Source organism: Embiotoca jacksoni, unplaced genomic scaffold (assembly GCF_022577435.1).
Source record: "Embiotoca jacksoni isolate LCO1_2020_lvr unplaced genomic scaffold, fEmbJac1.0.p SCAF_16, whole genome shotgun sequence".
Taxonomy (NCBI): domain Eukaryota; kingdom Metazoa; phylum Chordata; class Actinopteri; family Embiotocidae; genus Embiotoca; species Embiotoca jacksoni.
Genome location: NW_027185296.1, coordinates 3,916,540 through 3,936,018, shown reverse-complemented (window position 1 = coordinate 3,936,018; position 19,479 = coordinate 3,916,540). Strand labels below are relative to the sequence as shown.

The 19,479-nt window shown below is 41.1% G+C and overlaps 2 protein-coding genes across 2 annotated transcripts; one reads left to right on the top strand and one right to left on the bottom strand.

Annotated features, from left to right (window-relative positions):
* The first annotated feature begins 1,563 nt into the window (after nucleotides 1–1,563).
* Nucleotides 1,564–14,722, top strand: LOC138198722 (fibropellin-1). Its single transcript, XM_069150308.1, has 22 exons — nucleotides 1,564–1,657; nucleotides 2,115–2,243; nucleotides 2,368–2,428; nucleotides 2,513–2,689; nucleotides 3,223–3,348; nucleotides 3,443–3,583; nucleotides 4,435–4,560; nucleotides 5,322–5,444; nucleotides 5,644–5,766; nucleotides 5,964–6,086; nucleotides 7,336–7,458; nucleotides 7,800–7,922; nucleotides 8,461–8,586; nucleotides 9,233–9,361; nucleotides 9,466–9,558; nucleotides 10,336–10,431; nucleotides 10,759–10,854; nucleotides 11,015–11,110; nucleotides 12,608–12,709; nucleotides 12,802–12,907; nucleotides 13,503–13,619; nucleotides 13,891–14,722. The coding sequence occupies exons 2-22, from the start codon at nucleotides 2,124–2,126 to the stop codon at nucleotides 13,967–13,969; spliced, it is 2,406 nt and encodes an 801-aa protein (XP_069006409.1). The 5' UTR covers nucleotides 1,564–1,657; nucleotides 2,115–2,123; the 3' UTR covers nucleotides 13,970–14,722.
* Nucleotides 14,723–15,485: 763 nt separating this feature from the next.
* LOC138198733 (cytochrome P450 2J2-like) lies at nucleotides 15,486–19,467 on the bottom strand. Its single transcript, XM_069150326.1, has 9 exons — nucleotides 19,177–19,467; nucleotides 18,926–19,088; nucleotides 18,560–18,709; nucleotides 18,320–18,480; nucleotides 17,330–17,506; nucleotides 16,749–16,890; nucleotides 16,260–16,447; nucleotides 16,023–16,164; nucleotides 15,486–15,686 (listed from the first exon to the last, which is right to left on the bottom strand). The coding sequence occupies exons 1-9, from the start codon at nucleotides 19,378–19,380 to the stop codon at nucleotides 15,511–15,513; spliced, it is 1,503 nt and encodes a 500-aa protein (XP_069006427.1). The 5' UTR covers nucleotides 19,381–19,467; the 3' UTR covers nucleotides 15,486–15,510.
* Between the last annotated feature and the right edge of the window lie 12 nt (nucleotides 19,468–19,479).

Here is a 19,479-nt window from a genome sequence, read left to right as displayed (position 1 = left end):
CATTCTATATAAAAGATGGAGACCTTTCTATGCAGTGGAACTGTTTGGATAAGTTGGGCAGAAGACCTGGCATAATGAGCTGCTTACTGGCCTGCAGCAGAGAAAAAAGACTTCTTCCGATTGTCTGAAAACAAATTTAACCAAGTTAATCCCACTGAGGTGTGGAAATATCTTCTGAAAGAGTGACCTGGCCAGCGTAACTGCAAATGAAGTTTCAGACAAAACAAAATAAAAGTAATGACCAACCGATTAATACTAAAAAATAGATTATAATAAAACGCACTAAAAAAAGACAGTAAGAGACATTTACTAGACGTTGCAATAGACATGAGTTCTGAAACATGTATGTTTGATCCATTTAGATTCTGTTTGCAGATCATTACATTGAAAGAAGTTACTGGAGCAGCAAAACATGACAGTTTTCTCACCCATCTCTGTCGCTACATCAGGGACACGGTTGGCAGATAATAACCTATGCAGTGTTGACTGTGATATGAGATAATGAATGGAAGATGAGTTCTGTGAATCAAATTTTCAAAGCTGTGACCGAAGCAGCATGCACAGATAATTCAACTCTGAAATACAAAAGCAATGATGAGAGTGGTTTTAATTTGAAAGAAGTGCAGATTATTCAAAGAGAAAGCCCAACTGGGACAAGTCCTTTCCTATGAAATTTATTCTGTTTCCTACAGAAAAGGTTTCCAACCAAAGGTGCAGATTTTGCCTCTTTGGTTTTCTCATTCTGTTGTCAGATGTTTGCACCATTCAAGATTCTTTTATTTGGTCATATGTGTGTTGACAGGATTTTTTTTTCATGGCTTCCAGATGCTCCCAACAGACATTGTGTGTGTGTGTGTGTGTGTGTGTGTGGGGGGGGGGGGGGGGGGGGGGCACATCATAAAGAACACACATCATAAAAAACACACATGAACCAGAGAAATAGAGGCTTCTTATAAACCATCAGGCAGGATGCAATATTCAGGTTTCTCTCAGTCATTACAGACAGAAATGGGAGGTGTTCATCAGAGTTTGGTAAACTGGATAAAATGAGCCCTGTGGCTTAAGTGCTTCATAGCGAAATGATTTGAGTCCAAACTACCACAATTCATTTTATGGTTATGGTCTGCTCAGTCTGAAATTACAAAATACACCCCGAACCATCTCATATTTTTAACATCGGACAACAACCTCCAAAGTTTACTGACCCCAAAGAGTCACCAGCTTTCATCTTTGTAGCTCATCAGTTTTATTTTGTTTTGATAGGAAACACACCTCTCAGTTTTATTTGTTCTGTGAACTCCCGAGTAAAGTCTCTTTGACCTCCCATGTTCCTGAGTGGCCGATGTCTTCTGACTGGTTTATGACCCTCATGTCAGGGTTCAGAGCAGGGGTATCCCGAAACAGCCCGCAGGCCTCTCAACTGCTCTTGTGCGGTGGTTTGGGATTTGAGGAATGGGAAGTGCAGAGTTCCGGGACAGGATGTGGACTCACTGCTGGATCGCACAGCCCCCCGTACTGACTCAGGAGCTGTCGTGAGTCCGCAGCTGGAGAAGATAGGAAAAGATCGCGTTTTGGCAGCTGAAAATCTCGCAGTCTCCTGTTTTGTTTGTCTCCAGTGACCCAAAGCCCTCTTTACGCGCGACTGAATCTAACCCGGGTAAGTCGGTTAGCGCGATATTTACGCAGCTTTCGCCTCGCATCAATACAAAAAAAAAAAAAAATGTTAGTCAACCCCACATTTGTTTGTATCATTTCTTATGAGCTGTCCCAGGATAACATGGCTGCGAAATCTTAACTTTCCACTTATATCGGACAAAATAGAACTTATTATAGCTAAAAGTACAACAGCTTATATTGCTGTAAGTTTCTTTTGTTCTGTGCAGACAGCCCAGGGGGAGTTGATGTGAACTTAATAACAGACTGCTTTTACCCCTCCGTTGTTTTGCCTGCCCAGACATGTACTCTATGGTTGTATGTCTCTGCGTAATGTCGACATTAACTCAAGCACCTCCACAGTAACTGTCACGTGCTCTCAGTCATTTTATGCATGATTTATCTCTTATTTGCTAATAGTTAAGTAACTACACCTCCTCCTCTCGCTCCTCTCCACACAGATTCAGGTGATGACTCACCTCTGGACTCTGCTGTCAGCCCTGCTGCTGGTTTTGTCGGTGGCTGAAGCTCTGAGCAGCCCTGAGGAAAATGAAGTGCTGAAACACACAGAGATGTTCACCAAGAGCCAGGCCAGTGACTTAGGAAAGCCTCAATTCAAGATGTTTTTGTATTCACTTTTTAAATATGTTTATGTCCATTATGGATGTGCAATTATTAATAAACCTCTTGTTGTCACTGCGGTTTTGGAATCAGGTCATTGAAAATGTAATCAGAAATGCCAGTGAAGCAGCAACAAGCCACACACCTACCACATGTGAGTTTGTTTTTTACTTTTGTCCTTTTTTTGACTTGCCCTTCAGCTTCTCCTAAAATCACACCCTCTTTTCTTATACATCAGCAGCTGCTTCGTCTACCACAGCTCCTCCGAGCTCCAGCTTTGCCCCTGAGTGTCCAGGAAACCAGGTGATGCAGGAGAGCGGCGCTGGCTGTGGATGTCCATCCACTATGGTGAAGGATGGCGAGAACTGTACCTGCCCTGTGGGCTTCACTCTGGAGGAAGCAGCAGAGTGTAAAGGTGAGAAGTGGACAGAATTAAATGCAGGGACCGATGCTTAAAGGTGCTGATCGTGGCAGTAGAACATCAATATATCATTACTGCATTCAGTTTGAGGAATTTGTAAAATCAATACTGTGTTCAAGGGAAATGACTGAAGAGTGGTGGGTTGGCTCTTTACTGCATTTCAAACTGTTTAGGATACACCAACACATAAAGCAATATTCAGCATTGCTCCCAATAAAGGATGAGTGCAATGAGTAAAAAGGCAATTGGGACATATTTCCAAACAGTTTATCCTCTATTGAAACACAACTCTTAGTTGTTGGGTTGTTTTAAATGTGGAAATGTGGTAATAATTTTGGAAGCAGCTGCAGCAGCCAGTGCTAATGTCAACAGTCTACATTCTTCAGAACAATTGTGGATTTTATATTTCAGTGTTGACCTAAATATTCGTAATCTTTATAGTTTACAACAGAATCTGTTTTATATGTCTATTTCCATGCTGTGTACATCAGTTAGATGCAGAGTATGATCTTATCTCCATTCGACAGATGCGGATGAGTGTGAAGGAGAGGGACCAGGGCCATGTGGTCTCCATGCCAGCTGCACTAATACCCCCGGCTCTTACTCGTGTAGCTGTCTCCGTGGTTACTTGATGGGTTCTGGAGGGTGCCAAGGTTCGTTAGCCTTTGTATGTGTGAGACAGAGATGTTGGTATATGGAGCCTCTGTATTATGGTCATAATGTATGTATCCTCTCTGGGTTGTGTAGATGTAGATGAGTGTGCTCTGGCCGCAGTGATGGGCCTGCAGGCCTGTCAGGGGGGAGCTGAATGCAAAAACACCCTTGGCTCCTTCACCTGCTCGTGTCCTATGGGATATGTAATGGCTCTAAATAGACAACGCTGTGTAGGTGAGGCAGATGTTGACGTTTGGTGTGCATGACAATGGCATGTGGATTTACACACAAAAATGTATGTTTAGAGGCATTTTATCTAAAGGTGTTTTCTTACCGCATGAACTATTTCACAGTTTTAAGAACAGTAGGAGAGACTTCCCTTTTTTTCCGCACAGGGGGAACTTTGAACCTCTTAAGTTCCTAAAACTCTGTCTTGTGGTACTTTTTTTAGTTCTACCCCTGGCTAGGTACTTTCCCCATTACAATAGGAACTGCGCTGACTTAAGTGTACATTGATTGGTTGAACACAGGAGCACAGGCAACCGCTATGCTTAAAAGACCGTGTAAACAGTAAGGCGGGTAAATTACAGCTACGAACGAAGCCATTTAAAACAGCCGAGAAAAGAGTTTCAAATGGGGGCCCACAATACTGAGAATTAGACTGGCAACAAAGTCCAGGCTTCCTTAAGTCTTTACACATCTAAGGAGATCGACAAAGAGAAATACAGTATCAAAAGTTTCCCCGTCTTTGCTGTGATATGTAATTGCAGAGTTCTCATTCGCGGTGCAATTGCAAACTGCAAATGGCATTAGAACCTATTTAGTTCAGGGGGGGGGGGGAAACTCTCTCAAGAACGTCCTTCGTAATGTTTTGTCTGAAAATACTTTGAAATGGATACTTGTCTACTGTAATTATAAATATTTAATTTAGGTATAAAACATCCATGTACAAAAAATATTTACAGTTAAATACAGGTGAGACACCGCAGACATAACCCTGAAATGACATAACCGACTAGTCTCGGCTAAACCTCTTAAACATAGCCAGTCATCCTCGCATTTATAGTCTTGTGTCTCCTCTGTAGATGTGGATGAGTGCAGCTTCGAGGAGCAGTGTCGCCGCGAGCTGGGAAACGTGTGTGTGAACACTCCTGGCAGCTTTCTGTGTCAGTGCCGGCCGGGCTTCAGAGCCGAGGCCTCTGCCTGCATCGGTAGGTCTGTCATGAACCATCACCACAACCGGTTAAGACTGATAACTAATAACCGATAACTAATAACTTCTGCAGACTGTAAGGAATGCTTTGCAGAGATATAAAGTAGCTATTTAACCTGCTGCTTTGCTGCTGGCCTGCTTGTTTTCATTTACCCTGTTTTAACTTTAACTAATTTGATCTCCTGTCCTGCAATATTTTCATTCACAATCTATACTCACTTTTTTTTTTTACATCTTATTTTTGTTTTTCCTGCGACTCCCATGCACTTCTGGCCTCTGATCCTCTATAGGTCCTGTGTGTCCAGACTACACCGTGTGCCATGGTATGATGTGCTTTCCATGCTTAACACATGCTGCTGGCTGCTTTCATGAGTTGAAATGGTTGAGGAAACAGCCATATATTAAGCAAAGACTCATCTGTACAGGAGTTGTTTGTAATATGTGTTTTACCAAGTTATATACCTTTAAAAGCTGCTGTCAGAAAGTAATGGATGCTGAGTTGGACAAAGGGGAACAAAAAATATTGTTTTAATACAGCTTTCTAAAGTGTTGCAGTGACAACATATTAAACCACTTGTGCCTAATAAGGTCTTGATTGGGGTTTGTTGACATTAAAATTACTTTTTCTGTTGCTTGCAGTTCCATCACGGGATTGCTTTCCACAGATGACAGATGCTTTTTTCCGGTCAATGACATGTTTAATACCAAACACTGTCTGTAAGTGTCTTTCTCTTTGTCTGTCTCTTGTCTCTGTCCCAGATGTGGACGAATGTTTGGAGAGTCCTGCAGTGTGTGACGGTCAGGGTGTGTGTGAGAACACGCTGGGGAGTTACAAGTGTGTTTGTCGCCCAGGTTACCGAGGCAACGGCACACACTGTGAAGGTAAGCAATTAGCACTCACGTCCCTCCATGGAAAACCCTGGTTCCTGTGGATGGGGTCAGCTTCCTCGTGTGTGCATGTTTAAATGCTTGCTGTTATGCCTTCCATTGAAATGATCCCAAGAGGCAGAACAATCTTTATTGAATTGAAACGAACTGAGTTTTACATCTAATTTAAAATATAATCTCTGTCTCTTTCCAGATGAGAATGAATGTGCATCAGGTGGTCACAGATGTGACACCAATGCTCGGTGTGGCAACATCATTGGGTCGTATTTCTGCCAGTGTTACCAGGGCTTCAATGGTGATGGACACTCATGTTTTGGTGAGCAAGGTGTGTGTGTGTGTGTGTGTGTGTGTGTGTGTGTGTGTGTGTGTGTGTGTGTGTGTGTGTGTGTGTGTGTGTGTGTGTGTGTGTTTTCCTCCATTGATACTGTCATGCAGACTTGCTTTGTACCAGCAGTACTTGTGCACACCAGCACTCTGCAGACACCAGTCATTCAGGGTTGTCCTTGTGTACAGACGTTGACGAGTGCACTGTGAACAACGGCCACTGTGGTCACAACTGCACCAATGAGCCCGGAGGCTACAGCTGCCAGTGCAGCGCAGGTTACCAGCTGCACCAGGAGGGACACAACTGCACAGGTAAAAGACAGATGGGGAGGGGGATGATCTGACATTCACGCCAACAGCAGATTTTGTTTGCTGTTTTTCCTTTAAAAAAAAGCAGTTCAATATTTTGAGAAAAATGCTTATTTAGTTTCTTGCTGTGGGTTAAATGAGAAGATCGATTCCACTGTCAACTATGTAAACCAAATATAATATGAACTTACAATAAAACCAGGACTAGAATCAGAGGAAAACAGGGAAAATAAAGAAAATACCAACATTGCCGGATATGTGAAAGGTTATTTTTGACTGGGAGGAACTAAATTCCAAAATTCTTTAATCCAGTCTAGCTATCAAAGATTGAAAGTGACAAAACACTGAATATAAACCTTAAAGTCCATTGGGTACCTTGAACGTACTTTGTGTTCATGGTGGGTGGTGTACAGTGTAACAAAACAGTCACTGCCACGCAAAATGTGTTGCAGAAGTGGGATTCCACTCTCCTGGCAAATAAGGCACAATAGTTTAAAGGTCCCACATTTTACACTTTTCCTGAATTTTAGTATAACCATGAAGATATTTTTGTGGTTTTAAACACTAAAAACCAGGAACTCTACCAAGAACAGGCTGTTTTAAGTCTGTCTTTAAGGTGCGTTGACATCAATGAACCTCTCTTCTGATTGGCGGACTCTTCTCTGAGTGACACATGCCCAGTCCAACCACAGGAATTTCTTTGGACGCTCTGTGTTTTCTTCCAGGTAAAAGTTTTGACAGTGAGCCATGCTAAGGGCAAACATCTGACATGAGCATGAATTTGTGACATCACAAATTTACAGAAGTCAAAATGGCGCAGTTGCTGAATAGGAACTGTGTGCTCTTCCCCGTGTGCTGAGTGATTTGGCACTCTCACAGTATTTTTATTGCACCTAGAACTGCTCCGTCATCAAAAAAATGAAAATTTTAATTACAGTGGAGAGACAGTAACATTAAAAGGGGAGGAGAATTCAACTGTGCTTCTATTTACAATATCCATTGTGATCCCCAGTTTGCACTCAGGCAAACAGGAGCTCCAAGTTATTGTATATAAAATCAATAGAGGGCAGCAAAGATATGATCTCTCCCTGGACCTGTGCCCCGTCTCAAAAGCCATTTCTGGTCAAACAAGCTCGGCTTATTAGTGCTGAATTGAATCGCAAACCATGTTTAACTAACATCTAAATGGGCCCTTACATGGAGCTGTGCCTTTTTTGGCAGAACAGTTACCTCAATGTCTCTGTTCCCCCAGATGTGGATGAGTGTTTGGCACTAAACGGGACCTGTGAGCACATTTGCATCAACACTCAGGGCTCTTTCCAGTGCTCCTGCAGATCTGGCTACCAGTTGCACATTGATGGACACACCTGTGTGGGTCAGTCACCCACATACACTCAGTGACTCACTCACTGCTGTTTACCAACTCATTTTCTGTCATTTAAACAAGCTAATGCTTTCAGCAATTTGCCAGCATGAAGAAGTGGCAAAAACCGCCAGGAATAAGTTATCTATGTCTCATTTCGTGTGTCTGTTTTGTTTGTGTGTGTTTGCATGTTTTCTGCCCTGATTCAAATGTCCTGAGGGCGCATTTCAACGGATTAGAGGATGAGAAAGCCATTTTGAGTTACAAATCTGTTGCATGCTCAAGAGGGACAACAGTTTTCAAAAGATGTCTATGATTTGTGTCTGTTTCTCTGTATGTGTTTGTGCATTTAGACATTGATGAGTGTAAACTCCGGAATGGTGGCTGCTCCCACACCTGCACCAACTCCCCAGGAGGACACACATGCCACTGCCAACCTCCTCTGTTGTTAGACAAAGACAACCTCACCTGCAGCAGTGCGTTCTACATGACAGATTTGACATAGTAATCTCTTGTGTACAAAAAGTATAAATTCTTGTCAGATTTTTACTAAGAGATGCTAGAAGATATGCTCGTATTTCATGCAAGACAATTATTGTGGATGTCTTGTTCTTTACTTACTTAACAGAACTTTTTAGAGTCTGTCATTATCAAAACAAAACCTATAATTTGACAGTTCACTTGCCTAATATTAGTGCTGATACCAAACATTATTTTAATTATGAGTTAATTGTAACATCATTTCATGTCTTTTTTTTCTTCTGACTAACAGTCTAAATCCTCAACATATTCAGTCTGCTGTCAAATAAGACAAAGACAATTTTCACAATTTAAATACTGGAATTAGAACGTTTTGGGTATTTTTGCTTGATAAAACCAAAAGATTGGTTGATCATTAAAATTGTTTATTTTTGTTTTTAAATGTATTTACAAATCAGTCTTTTCAGCTCTGCCCAACACTGTAATAATCTGTAAATATCAACTGGTGAAATAATTTGTTTTTCACCCAAACAGATGTTACATCTTGTAAGCTGAGAAATGGTGGCTGTGAGCACATCTGTACTGTGGGGGCCGAGGGCCACGTCAAGTGTAGCTGCCGAAAAGACTGGAAGCTGGGCGAAGACCTGAGGAGCTGTGTGGGTGAGGCTTCATTTTCACTCGGCACACTGGCAGCACCTTTGGTGATGATTTTCTTATTTACTTTTGTGCAGCTGCAAAGTTTTGGCCCACGAGTGAAGCTGTTTTTCATATTACTTTGTACTTTCATCATCTGTTCTTTTATAGAACAGCTAATATTATTTAATGACTCCATATCTATGAAACAAAGTCTGATAGGCTTTTTGATTTTAATCACATATACTGTCAATAGTCATTGAATTCTTTCAGACTTCACTATCTCTTGAAACCGCCGTACAGATTCTCTAAGTTTCATTTTGTAAATAGTTTTTACCTCGTTATTCAGATAAAAACAATAAAGAGATGGAAAGGTTTTCATGGATGTAATCCATTTTTCATACATTTTGCATTTGTCATGGGATTTCTGTGTATGAAGGTGTTCAGAAACAGAAACCAGAAAATAGGACATGCGGAAATTTGACTGCCCGTCAACGACTGATGCCTCAGAACAGCTCAGCTGTTGCCAAGTTTTCTTGAGCGATGAGCTTGTTGCTTGTGCATGCCACTGAGAGCGCCTTGTCACTCAGCCCAAAAGGAAATTAACAGACTGGCAAAGTGGATGTTTTGCTGTTTTGAAATGTCTCCCTGTTTAACTGTTTTTTATCATGAGATGTGAACGAGTGCGGAGACTTCACAAACGGAGGCTGTGAGCAGCTCTGTGTGAACCATCCCGGTGGGTTTAACTGCACCTGCAGGGACGGGTATGAAGTTCGAACAGATGACCTGACCAAGTGCCAACGTGAGTCAGAAATCAAGTAGTGATCAGGAGGAATCTCCCAAACAACATTTTTAGTAAAAATAGCTGCTTTATAACAGTTTTTTATTCATTTTTTGTCTTTCCAGCTGTGTGTGATCCCCCCTGTCAGAACTACGGAGTGTGTTTGGCCCCAAACAGCTGTGACTGTCCTCCAGGTTATCCTGGTGTAGGCTGCTCAGGTAAAATCCTCCACTGTTGTACATGAATACATATAGCCCTCCCGTTGTCCTCGGGTCAAAATGACCCGCAGTTGTGTTCAACCAAGTTCTATTTTATTTCTATATTTTTATATTTTTTTGGGATCATTGGTCATCATTCTTTAAAGAAACTTTCTTTGTACGACTGACACTTTTGTACGACGTTTTAAAATATTTTGGCTGGTAGTCAGTATAATAGTTTAAATCCATCAACTGATACCTCTGTTTGAAATGTGTAAATTAAGTCCAGGTTAGTGTCACTCACCAGATATAGACTGTTGGTATAACCCAGCCATGTGTGGAAAATATCAGTCGTCGATCACCTCTCCTTCCACTATCTACATTTTTAAAATGCCCGTTGCGACAGGAAACAACAACAACCGCTGAGCACTACCCTGCAGACTGAAAATTACAAGTTTTGACAAAGATTTGGATCAATAAGCAGTAACGAAGGCCTGCTTGGTTCTTATCTGTCTTTTGTGAGGGTTGAGTCATTTTGTTTCGAGGGCTCGCCTCCCTGTACCAAAACCAGTTTCCCCAAACACAATTTTGCAAGGAAACTGTTTCTGCATCTCAGGCTTAGTGCCGCCAAAGACAATTGTGATGGGGTTAAAGAAATACAAACAATCCAGAGCGTTTATCTACCCATTATCCGAATGATTTATGGGTGCAGCCAGACCATCCTCCAGCCCTGGCACAATGTGGTGGAGATAGGTGTGGTTATGTGAGACTAAGTCCATATTGGTTGTGTGTTTGCAGCCATGTGCTCTCCACCCTGTGCCCATGGAGGTACCTGTATGCGCTGGAACAAGTGTTCATGTCCTTCTGGCTGGACGGGAACCGGCTGCCACACAGGTACTCTGCCTCTGAAGGTCAATGAAGACTGCTCGAACTTCTGTTTCCCTAAGCACTGGAGACAATATCTAAACTATCTAAACACACGGGGTTAAGTATTACATTAAGTCCATAAAGCAGATTGTGCTCAAAGAAACACTGATAAGCATTTTTGCATCTGTTGATGAGAAAATGCTCATAAAATGCACTAAGCTAAGCTTATGTGTCATATTTTGTGATTACCAATTCCCCTACCTGTGTAACATTGCTTTTATGCTCATTGTAATAGTTCCTCTGAGTATTTAGCTTTGACTTCTCTTCATGGCTCTTTCCCTGTTTCACCCTCAGCTGTGTGCGAGTTGCCTTGTGCAAACAGTGGTCGCTGTGTTGGGCCCGATACCTGCCAGTGTCCCTCTGACTACACCGGACCCCAGTGCCTGTTACGTGAGTAACCAAACACCAACACATGTACTTCTGGGAGGATAGTTAGTTCTACCTACCTGCCTCCGGGCTTGTTTGCATCTGGTTAATCTACAGTAAAACCTTTTTTTTCTACATACATGTGGTTCTGTCTTTGTATGACGATGTTGTGTGTGTTTTGTAGCCCTGTGCACTCCTGCATGTCAAAACGGCGGAAGATGTGTGGATGTCAACAAATGCACGTGTGTTGGTGGATGGCGAGGAGCTCGATGCCAGATAGGTGAGATGACATTCTCTGTCTGTACCTGTATGTCGCTATTGTTCTAGGACAGACTTTACATGCAGAATCCATGTTATAACATTCAATAACAAATTGTAGTTCAGGTACAAATTTTACAAATTTATGCAAATCAGAAAATTTATAAAAAAGATCGCATAAATGCAAACTTTTGATTACTTTTGATCTGAATTTATTCTTGGTCCTGAGTAGCCTTTACACAATGAGTTTCATTTGCTTCCATCTGGCCGGAAGTTTTACCTCCCAAGAGGGGACGTTGCCTCGTTATATGAGGAGATGTGAGGCCATAAGGATTTTTAAACAAAATGTGATATTGGTTGCGGCATCTGGGTCCCCTCCGCTTTCTGGCTTCTTCTCCTTGCTGTGTGAAATGTTGGTGACAGGTGACAACAGTAACGTTTGAATTAAACTGTGAAATAATAATGGCATTAAGTACAGAGGTTATTTTTATTTTTCTATTTTTTTTCATTGCTGTTCTATTCTGCTGTGTTTTGCAGTTTGTTTTTGATTGACCTCTGATAGTAATTCAAATGAGACACGAGATAAAAGCATTACTCTTTCTCCTCATGGGTAGACAATTCCAAACATCGATATATGACATGAAAAAGACTTCTTAGACAGAAAATATATTTCATATCTCAATAATAAATGTCCTTCTGGACTTGAATGCTGCTTATTTAGTACATAACATATATGCATATGCAAACTCATCATCGTAATGGGCCACTCTGAGCAGCACTATACACCAGCTGCTATTTTACAAGCAATTTAGCCAGTTAACATTGAAAATCTGCATATATTTCTTCTCTGTAAGTGATGTATCATTAGCCTCTCCACAGCTGCATGTTCTGCATGTTATAGCACAACCACCGTGTGCAGCTCACACTTTGCTTTTTACAACTATAATAATGTGGTGAAATAAAGTGAATTGCCTACTACTCTTAATTTATAGGCCACATGTACTTGATATATACACAGTATGATATTAATGTCATGATAGCTTTATTATATACTGTTTACTAGAGCAGTACCAGTGTGTGTAAGGGACGAGACTGATGTTTTCTGGATTTACAGCCTGCTAAATGTTCAACATAACAGCTTATAGTGTAATGAATAGTCATTAATACAAAATTAGTCTTTTAATTAGTCTATAACCAAAGACAAGTGCTTTCCTCAGACCCTGCAAGAAAACATGGTTGATGCACTGTGCTACACAACAAACAGTCAAGTGTACAGGCCAATTGTTTTGCACTGCTGTCGGTAAGATGTGTTCTTCTGTCCCTGTATATTCTCACTATTTGGTATACTGCCGTCCCACTTCATTTAAGATCCAATTAAATTCACTACTGAGATATAAGTAATAAATGCTCTGTGCTTTACTCTGTCTGCTTTCCAGATTGAGAAAAAAGACTGTTGTAAAGATGAGCTGTATTGAACTGAATTACTGCTGATTTACTTTTTTTCTCCTGTCTCCATCAGAACCTGTTGAGTGTCAGAAACCTTGTAAGAACGGTGGCGTGTGTGTGGGCCTCAATAGGTGCCGCTGTGCCAAAAGCTTCACCGGAAGTCTCTGTGAAACAGGTTGGTCCATGACTGTGGATTAATGTGGATAAAAGACCTTCACTGTATCTTCCCCTTTGCATTAAGAGTCTTGCTGTGTGCCATATCTGCAGCGGTGACCATTCCCTGTGTGCCTCCCTGCCAACATGGAGCCACCTGCAGCCCTCACAACACCTGTACCTGTCCAGAGGGCACTGCAGGCCTGCGCTGTGAGAGACTGTAAGTATAATCAGTGCCAACAGTTGAGTCACAAATAACAACAGCTTCTCAGTGAGCTTCTGCCAGTCTCCTGCTCATTGCTGGTCTCCTTTTTTAGTTTACTTTTCTTTTTCCCAAGTAGATAACATCAGTAAATAACATGTCTCTGGCTCATATTACAGAGCCTGTATTTTCCTGATGGATTCTGCACTGTCATTTCTGGTGCATTGCACTGTGTTAACTGTGCTGCTAAGCATTAAGCTCTCGTATGAAAACAGATCAAATTTGCTAAAATACATGGCAATACAGTGTCTGACCAAGAGTTGACGTAAGGACTATTCTTTTACTACTTCAAACTCAAGTTTTCTAGTGTCAAGATAATGTATCACAATGAACGTTTTTCGTCCTTCCTGTTTCAGTCTTGAGAGAAAAATGACATTGAAAAACAGGACATTGCTGATCACTTAATCGAGTCAGTGTGGGACAAAAGTGATTCTTGAGAGGCAGCATCATTCCAATCATTTGATAACTTTTTGAACCTGCATTTAGACAGTTATCATGCTCTTAAAATATTGCACCGCACTCTCGTGGATCTTTGTGTTTATGTGTGTTCTAGGACCTGCCCTGTGGTCACCACGGTGGTCAGTATGGCTCGAGCGGTGAGGAAGGCGTTTAGGGAGAGTTATATGGACCGCTGTGGACCCTTAGGAGTTCACCTTTGCACTAAATACAGGTTATTTCTCTCCCTACTACATTCTGAAGCACTAAGTAGTTTATACAGTTGTTATCTGTTTGCAGTAAGAGGAATTTTTATTGACTGGACTGTTCAATGTCTTATAAGAAAAGTTAACTTCCAAGAACTTTCTTCCTTATGTACTTATTTACATAGATTAAGCATGGCATAAAAGTATTGATAAATGGTTCATGACTAAATGTGAGACGTGTGTCACAGTGGACCATAATTTTAGCATACGTTAACATATGCTTTGTGGTTGTGATTTCAGGATAAACCAGGCACGTGTGTACCTGCAGGCCTACAGGGTGGGCTACAAAATCCAGTGTCCAGAGAGGAAAGGTAGATAAGCAGCACTGAATACAGGAAAAGCTGCTCGTCACGAGGAAATATCACCCGCCAGGCAACATTTAGGACCACATGTGAAGGCTTAGAAACAATGACTGAAATACTACAATCTGTAACCTGTGGAATTAACTGTAACTGAAAGAGTGCGAGCGTGTTGTGGCTTCTCTGAGGACAGTTTCAACCTAATGTCAGCCTCTATGTTGAAATGAAAATGGGACATGACTGTATCATAAATGCAATGTATTTGGTCTGTGACATATTGACATCTTTAAATCAGTTTTGTAAACAAATCATGTAATATTTGTGTTTCTGAAGAAATATTCCCTCATACAAAATCTACTTTGTATATGGCAGCTGAGAGCTATAAAATGTTTAATTAATTGTCCTTTTATCAGTATTTTTAAAGTCTATGTGCTCTTGTCAATGATTGCCTAATAACATCTGTCGGTGTAAGAGTTCACTTCAGGATAAGATGTCACACAAACACACCTGGCCTACTTTATTTTTTTAAGGTTGCAATCATAGATTTTAAACTTGCGTGAATGTCAGAACTGGACTGTCTCTTTCAACTTCTCTGTATTCGACTCACAAAACAGCTCACAATAACAATAGTTTGTGTGTTTTTGTTGAAAGTAATTTATACCCATAGACCGTAACTGCAGTGCATGGCAGTATATCATGTTATTATCACTGTAGTACTGATAGTTGCCCTTTTATCCAATACACAGAGGTTCATGACCTTGTTTACTTTATAATTCTTGTGAAACTTGTCATGGTTTTGGTCTTTGTGTTCTTCAGTTGTTCGGTTTATTCCCTGTATCAGTCCCTTCACCCACCAGAAGTCACCAGTCTCTCTGTGTCTGGTCTCCTGCCTGCCACATCCACCTCACCTGCTCCCAGTTCCCCAATCTGCTCACCTGAAACAACTCTGCTTGTCAGTATATCTACTCCCAGTCTGCCACTACCGATTACTGGTATTCTTGGTCAATATCTCATTACCTTTGGACCTTACCTGGACTTTGGACTCTACCTTTCTCTACTGTGTTGTGTTCACTTGTCTGGACAGGTGACTGGTCCAGTCAGAAATTCAGATTATCTCAGTTTGGTAAAATTTTACATATTCTTGCCCTACAGTTACTAGTGTTTATTATTATTTTTTAATAACTGATTACGTAAAGTTAGATTGTATGGACACAGATTGGTTAAACCTATAATTTATATTTTAGCCTACCATAGACTGTACCACAGAACATCTATGGTACCAAAGGATTATTTTCATCATCAACTCATTATTTAGTATTAAAAAAATAACCATAACAATTTCTTAACACATCCATGGGTCCCATAGATATGGTCGTTTTACTGCTGGCATTGCCATTTCTGTCTCATAGCCATCCTTCAGATGTGATTATTCACAAAAATAAGTGAAGGACAAAGAAGAATATGAAATGAAGATGATCACTGCAGAAATTCAGCTCATGACATTCTCCAAGCCCTGAAAGTGGTGACACCAGAAAATAATGTATGAAAATGTTTATACTACTTAACGTGAGGTTACACATATTTCATATGATTTGGGTGCCAGAGTGACACCGAAGCAGTAGTCCAGCTCAGGCTTCACCCCAGCAGGCATGGACACGGTGAAGTGCTGCATGAAGGAGGTGAAGAAGAGGAAGAGCTCCATCCTGGCCAAGTTCTCCCCGAGACACAGCCGCTTACCTGAGACAGGAAAACAAACAAGAGTTGTTTTCACTTTGGCAGTGCAGTGATCAGTAACTGTCAGTCTGTAATTGGGGTTTGAGCAACACCCCTGGGTCACACTATGCAGGGCAGAATAAAAAGACACAAATAAACTGTCTGATTGTGTTGCTCCTGATAGACTTGCGACCTGTCCAGGGTGCACCCTGCCGTCGCCCAAAGTGAGCTGGGATAGGCTCCAGCTCCTTCCCCCCGCCCCCTCTCTCTCCCCACACTCCAACCCCCTCTCCGCCACCATGACCCTGTTCAGGATAAAGCGGGTATAGATAATGGATGGATGGATGTGTTGCTCCTCACCTGCAGAGAAGGGGATGAAGGCTGCCCGTTTCACAAACGTGCCCTCCTCATTCAGGAAGTGTTTTGGGTTGAAGGTGAAGGGCGTCTCCCACTCATTTTTATCGAACAGCACAGAGGTCAAATTGGCAATTACAGTAATTCCCTGATGATTGTAATCATAATAGCAATTAATAAATATGCACAATGGTATGTAACATTAATGTTTGTGTCTTTTGCTGCACTAGATGGAGAACTGACCTTTGGGATCGTGTAGCCTCTCAGCTGCATGTCTCTGCTGGTGAAATGTGGCAGGCTGAGAGGAACGATGTTGCCCATCCTCTGGGTCTCGTGGATAACAGCATCCGTGTAAGGTAGGCATGCACGGTCCTCCATGGATGGCTGTCTGGACTGTCCAATCACTCTGTCTATCTCAGCCTGGACCTTTTCTGTGAAAAACACAAAAATGGAAACAGTATTTCATTAAGACTTGTGTGGAGAAATCAGAAGGCAACACTGCCAAACTATCAAATAGATTTGTGTCCCTATTAATTGGTGATGCTAAATTTATTGAGTATATATTCCAGGTAGATGTGCACCAATCATTGCACAATATTAGACGTATCTAGAATGATGAGTGTAACCTACAGATAGTTATACATTAAACTTATCACCAGCAAGTTTTTTTTATCGTCACGCATGCACAAATTATTCAGTGAGGTGCTTCAATGGCCTGTACAATGCTCTCACCCTGGATCTCAGGATATTTTGCCATGTAGAGGAAGGCCCAGCGCAGGGTGGTGGATGTGGTCTCTGAACCAGCCACAAACAGATCTAATACACATATGATCAGGTTTTCCTCATCAAAAGTGTTGCCATCCTGCCCCTTATTCTAAGAATACATGCAAATACATATGTTAAAACATGCAGACCAATAGAGAACAATCCAATATCAGCACTATTACAACCAAGTTATAATATTTAAAAAAGGCAACTTTGAATTGAACTTTCACCTCTCAATTGTACTGGAGAGCTGTTGAAACCTTGCAAAAATGTTTCGATTAAAATGAGTGGATGCTGCTGGTAATAAGGCATAAACAACAATGTTGTAAGGCAGTAGCTATAATAATTGGTAAAAAGTGCAATAGTGTGTCTTTGCACTTTTTCATTATTCACCAGTCAGAGTGGTGTCACGATAAAGTGTCACGTCAGTGAAACTAACAGTGACTAGTTCTGATGTAGGTGCACAACAAGGACATGTGATGTGAGATGAACACTGATGATCTTCATAAGCAATGAATTCTGAGCAATACAACTCTATGTGTAGTCACCTTCTGAATCTCGTTCAGGTAGCAGTCGATATAGTCTCTTCGCTCTGAGGGATCCCAGCTCTGCTTGTGCTCATTCATCTCTTGTTGTACAAAGTTCTTCACATTGTTCCAGATCTGGTTGACCATCTGATGAGGACCTGGTAAAAGGCTCATCAGCCGAGGGAATGAGTTGTAGAGCTGCACACAGAGGAACACATTGGAACAATAAGTTGCTCATACTTATGCTGAAGAACAGGACTACGCCTCATCTCGAAGATTTTTGAGGCTGGTAACTGTGCAGCAATCTTGGTCTTCCTTTTCTGAGGCAGTTGCTCTGTTTACACTTTTTTTGTTTACCCCATAATTCCTTATTTCACACATTTTTATCATCAAAGATAATCTTCTCAAGCACCACATGTGCATAATAGAATTGTTTCAAGGTAATTGGTCTTGATTTGTCTCAGCAAGTTATTCCGTCTATTTTTGTCAGGACTAGAAAGAAATCTGAGTAATGATAATCTTGTGTTAAGCATCTTTATCTTAATTTCTGTCAATTAATTGCTTTTAAGTAGTGGCACAGGCATAAATCTATGCCTTTTTTAATAAAAACTTGTTTTAGGATTTATTTATTTATTATGATAGTTTAGATGTTTTAGGATTATTATTTTTTTGCTCACCCCATTGGCATTTTTTGTGGGGGCTTAAAAGAAAGAATTTTCATTTGTGAACACAATAGTTTGTATTGATTCTAACCGTTTTTGCAGTGAGAAACCGGGGATAATGCCCCAGGTTTCCTTTTAACATATGTCCAATCATTATTCATCCCTCTAATAAACTATTTTAGCATCTATAAAAGACAAGATGCTTGCTTGCTGAACATCCTTCCATTTGTGACACAGAATATTAGAAAACGTGACATACCTGTGCCCAAATAATTCTCTGACATGAATGATAAGTTGTTTAACAAAGAGGAATTTTCTTTCACACATCAGTCGTTTTAAAATATAATACCTCTGCCCAAATGGAGGCTTCCAGCTGGAGGGCCTTGTCAAACATCTGTATCAGGTTCTTGAACTTTTTATCACCGTACTCAAAGCGATGACCGAACATCAGGGAGCAGATGATGTTGGAGACAGTGTTGTTGATGATGAGGCGTGGATCAAATGGCTTACCTCCACAAATTAAAAGAAAATTTGATGTAAATTAAACAGTTGTTTGTTACAAATGTGTCACTGTGTGTTGTATATGTACCTTTATAGCTTCTGATGTCTTTTGCACAATGTGTAAATTCATCCAGGATGACAGGTTCAAGTGACTTCTTGCCAAATCCAAAATATCTGAGGGTCGAAAGTGCAAACCGTCTCTGCTGCTTCCATATGTTCCCATTGCTGAAAACCACACCTGAGCGGAAATATACAGGGTCTATCAAAGTTTTCAAATTAAGAAAAGAACTCTTTACTTTAAGGGCCAATAGCATTACTTGAAATGGAACTTCAAGTCATGCAAAGTCAATATGATTCACCTTGCTTTCCTGCATCACAGGAATCACAAGAGCAGTGAGGTGAGAACGGTGAATAGCCAAGTTTTGCACAGGTTTTGTGTCTGTGTGTATCTTACCTAGTTTATGGAATACATCGTCTAGTAGTGGGATTTCGGGGCGGTCCACCAGGCTGTCTCCCTGTGTTACCAGAGCTTCTTTCAGGACATCAAACCCATTTAACACCACCAGCCATCTCTGGCCCATTCGTAGGCTGTACACATCTCCATATGTCTCTGCTAACTGAATGAAAATTTTGGAAAATAGAAAAAGCATGACAAGAGAAGGACAGGTCCCATGAGTTGACCTGTGACATAAGATTGGTCAATACCTGTGTCAGACTCTCATGGGTCTTGTTGTGGTCCACAGTGAATATGTTGCCCACAATTGGAAGAGCCCGAGGTCTTGGAGGAAAGCTGACCGGCCGACGGTTCTTAATATAATCTGCAGTGATGATAAAAACTGCAGTGAAAACCAGCAGAGTTTTGAAATCCCAATCAACATAGGGTACAATCACAGAAAACACGGAATCCATTGTACAATCACAGCCTAACTAACGGAAGACTATGTTTCCTTTGCTTCTCCTGTCAGGCAGATAGATGTGTTACCAGGTGATATTAACCCTCTGTCTGTC

Excerpts from the sequence above, each read along its gene's own strand:
- LOC138198722 (XM_069150308.1), top strand. The coding sequence starts at position 2,124 with ATGACTCACCTCTGGACTCTGCTGTCAGCCCTGCTGCTGGTTTTGTCG. Across the intron at positions 2,690-3,222 it reads GGAAGCAGCAGAGTGTAAAG|ATGCGGATGAGTGTGAAGGA; the intron begins GTGAGAAGTGGA and ends TCCATTCGACAG. Across the intron at positions 8,587-9,232 it reads AGACCTGAGGAGCTGTGTGG|ATGTGAACGAGTGCGGAGAC; the intron begins GTGAGGCTTCAT and ends TTTTATCATGAG.
- LOC138198733 (XM_069150326.1), bottom strand. The coding sequence starts at position 19,380 with ATGGATTCCGTGTTTTCTGTGATTGTACCCTATGTTGATTGGGATTTC. Across the intron at positions 16,891-17,329 it reads ACCTGAACGAGATTCAGAAG|AATAAGGGGCAGGATGGCAA; the intron begins GTGACTACACAT and ends ATGTATTCTTAG. Across the intron at positions 16,165-16,259 it reads GAGGCTACACGATCCCAAAG|GGAATTACTGTAATTGCCAA; the intron begins GTCAGTTCTCCA and ends TACAATCATCAG.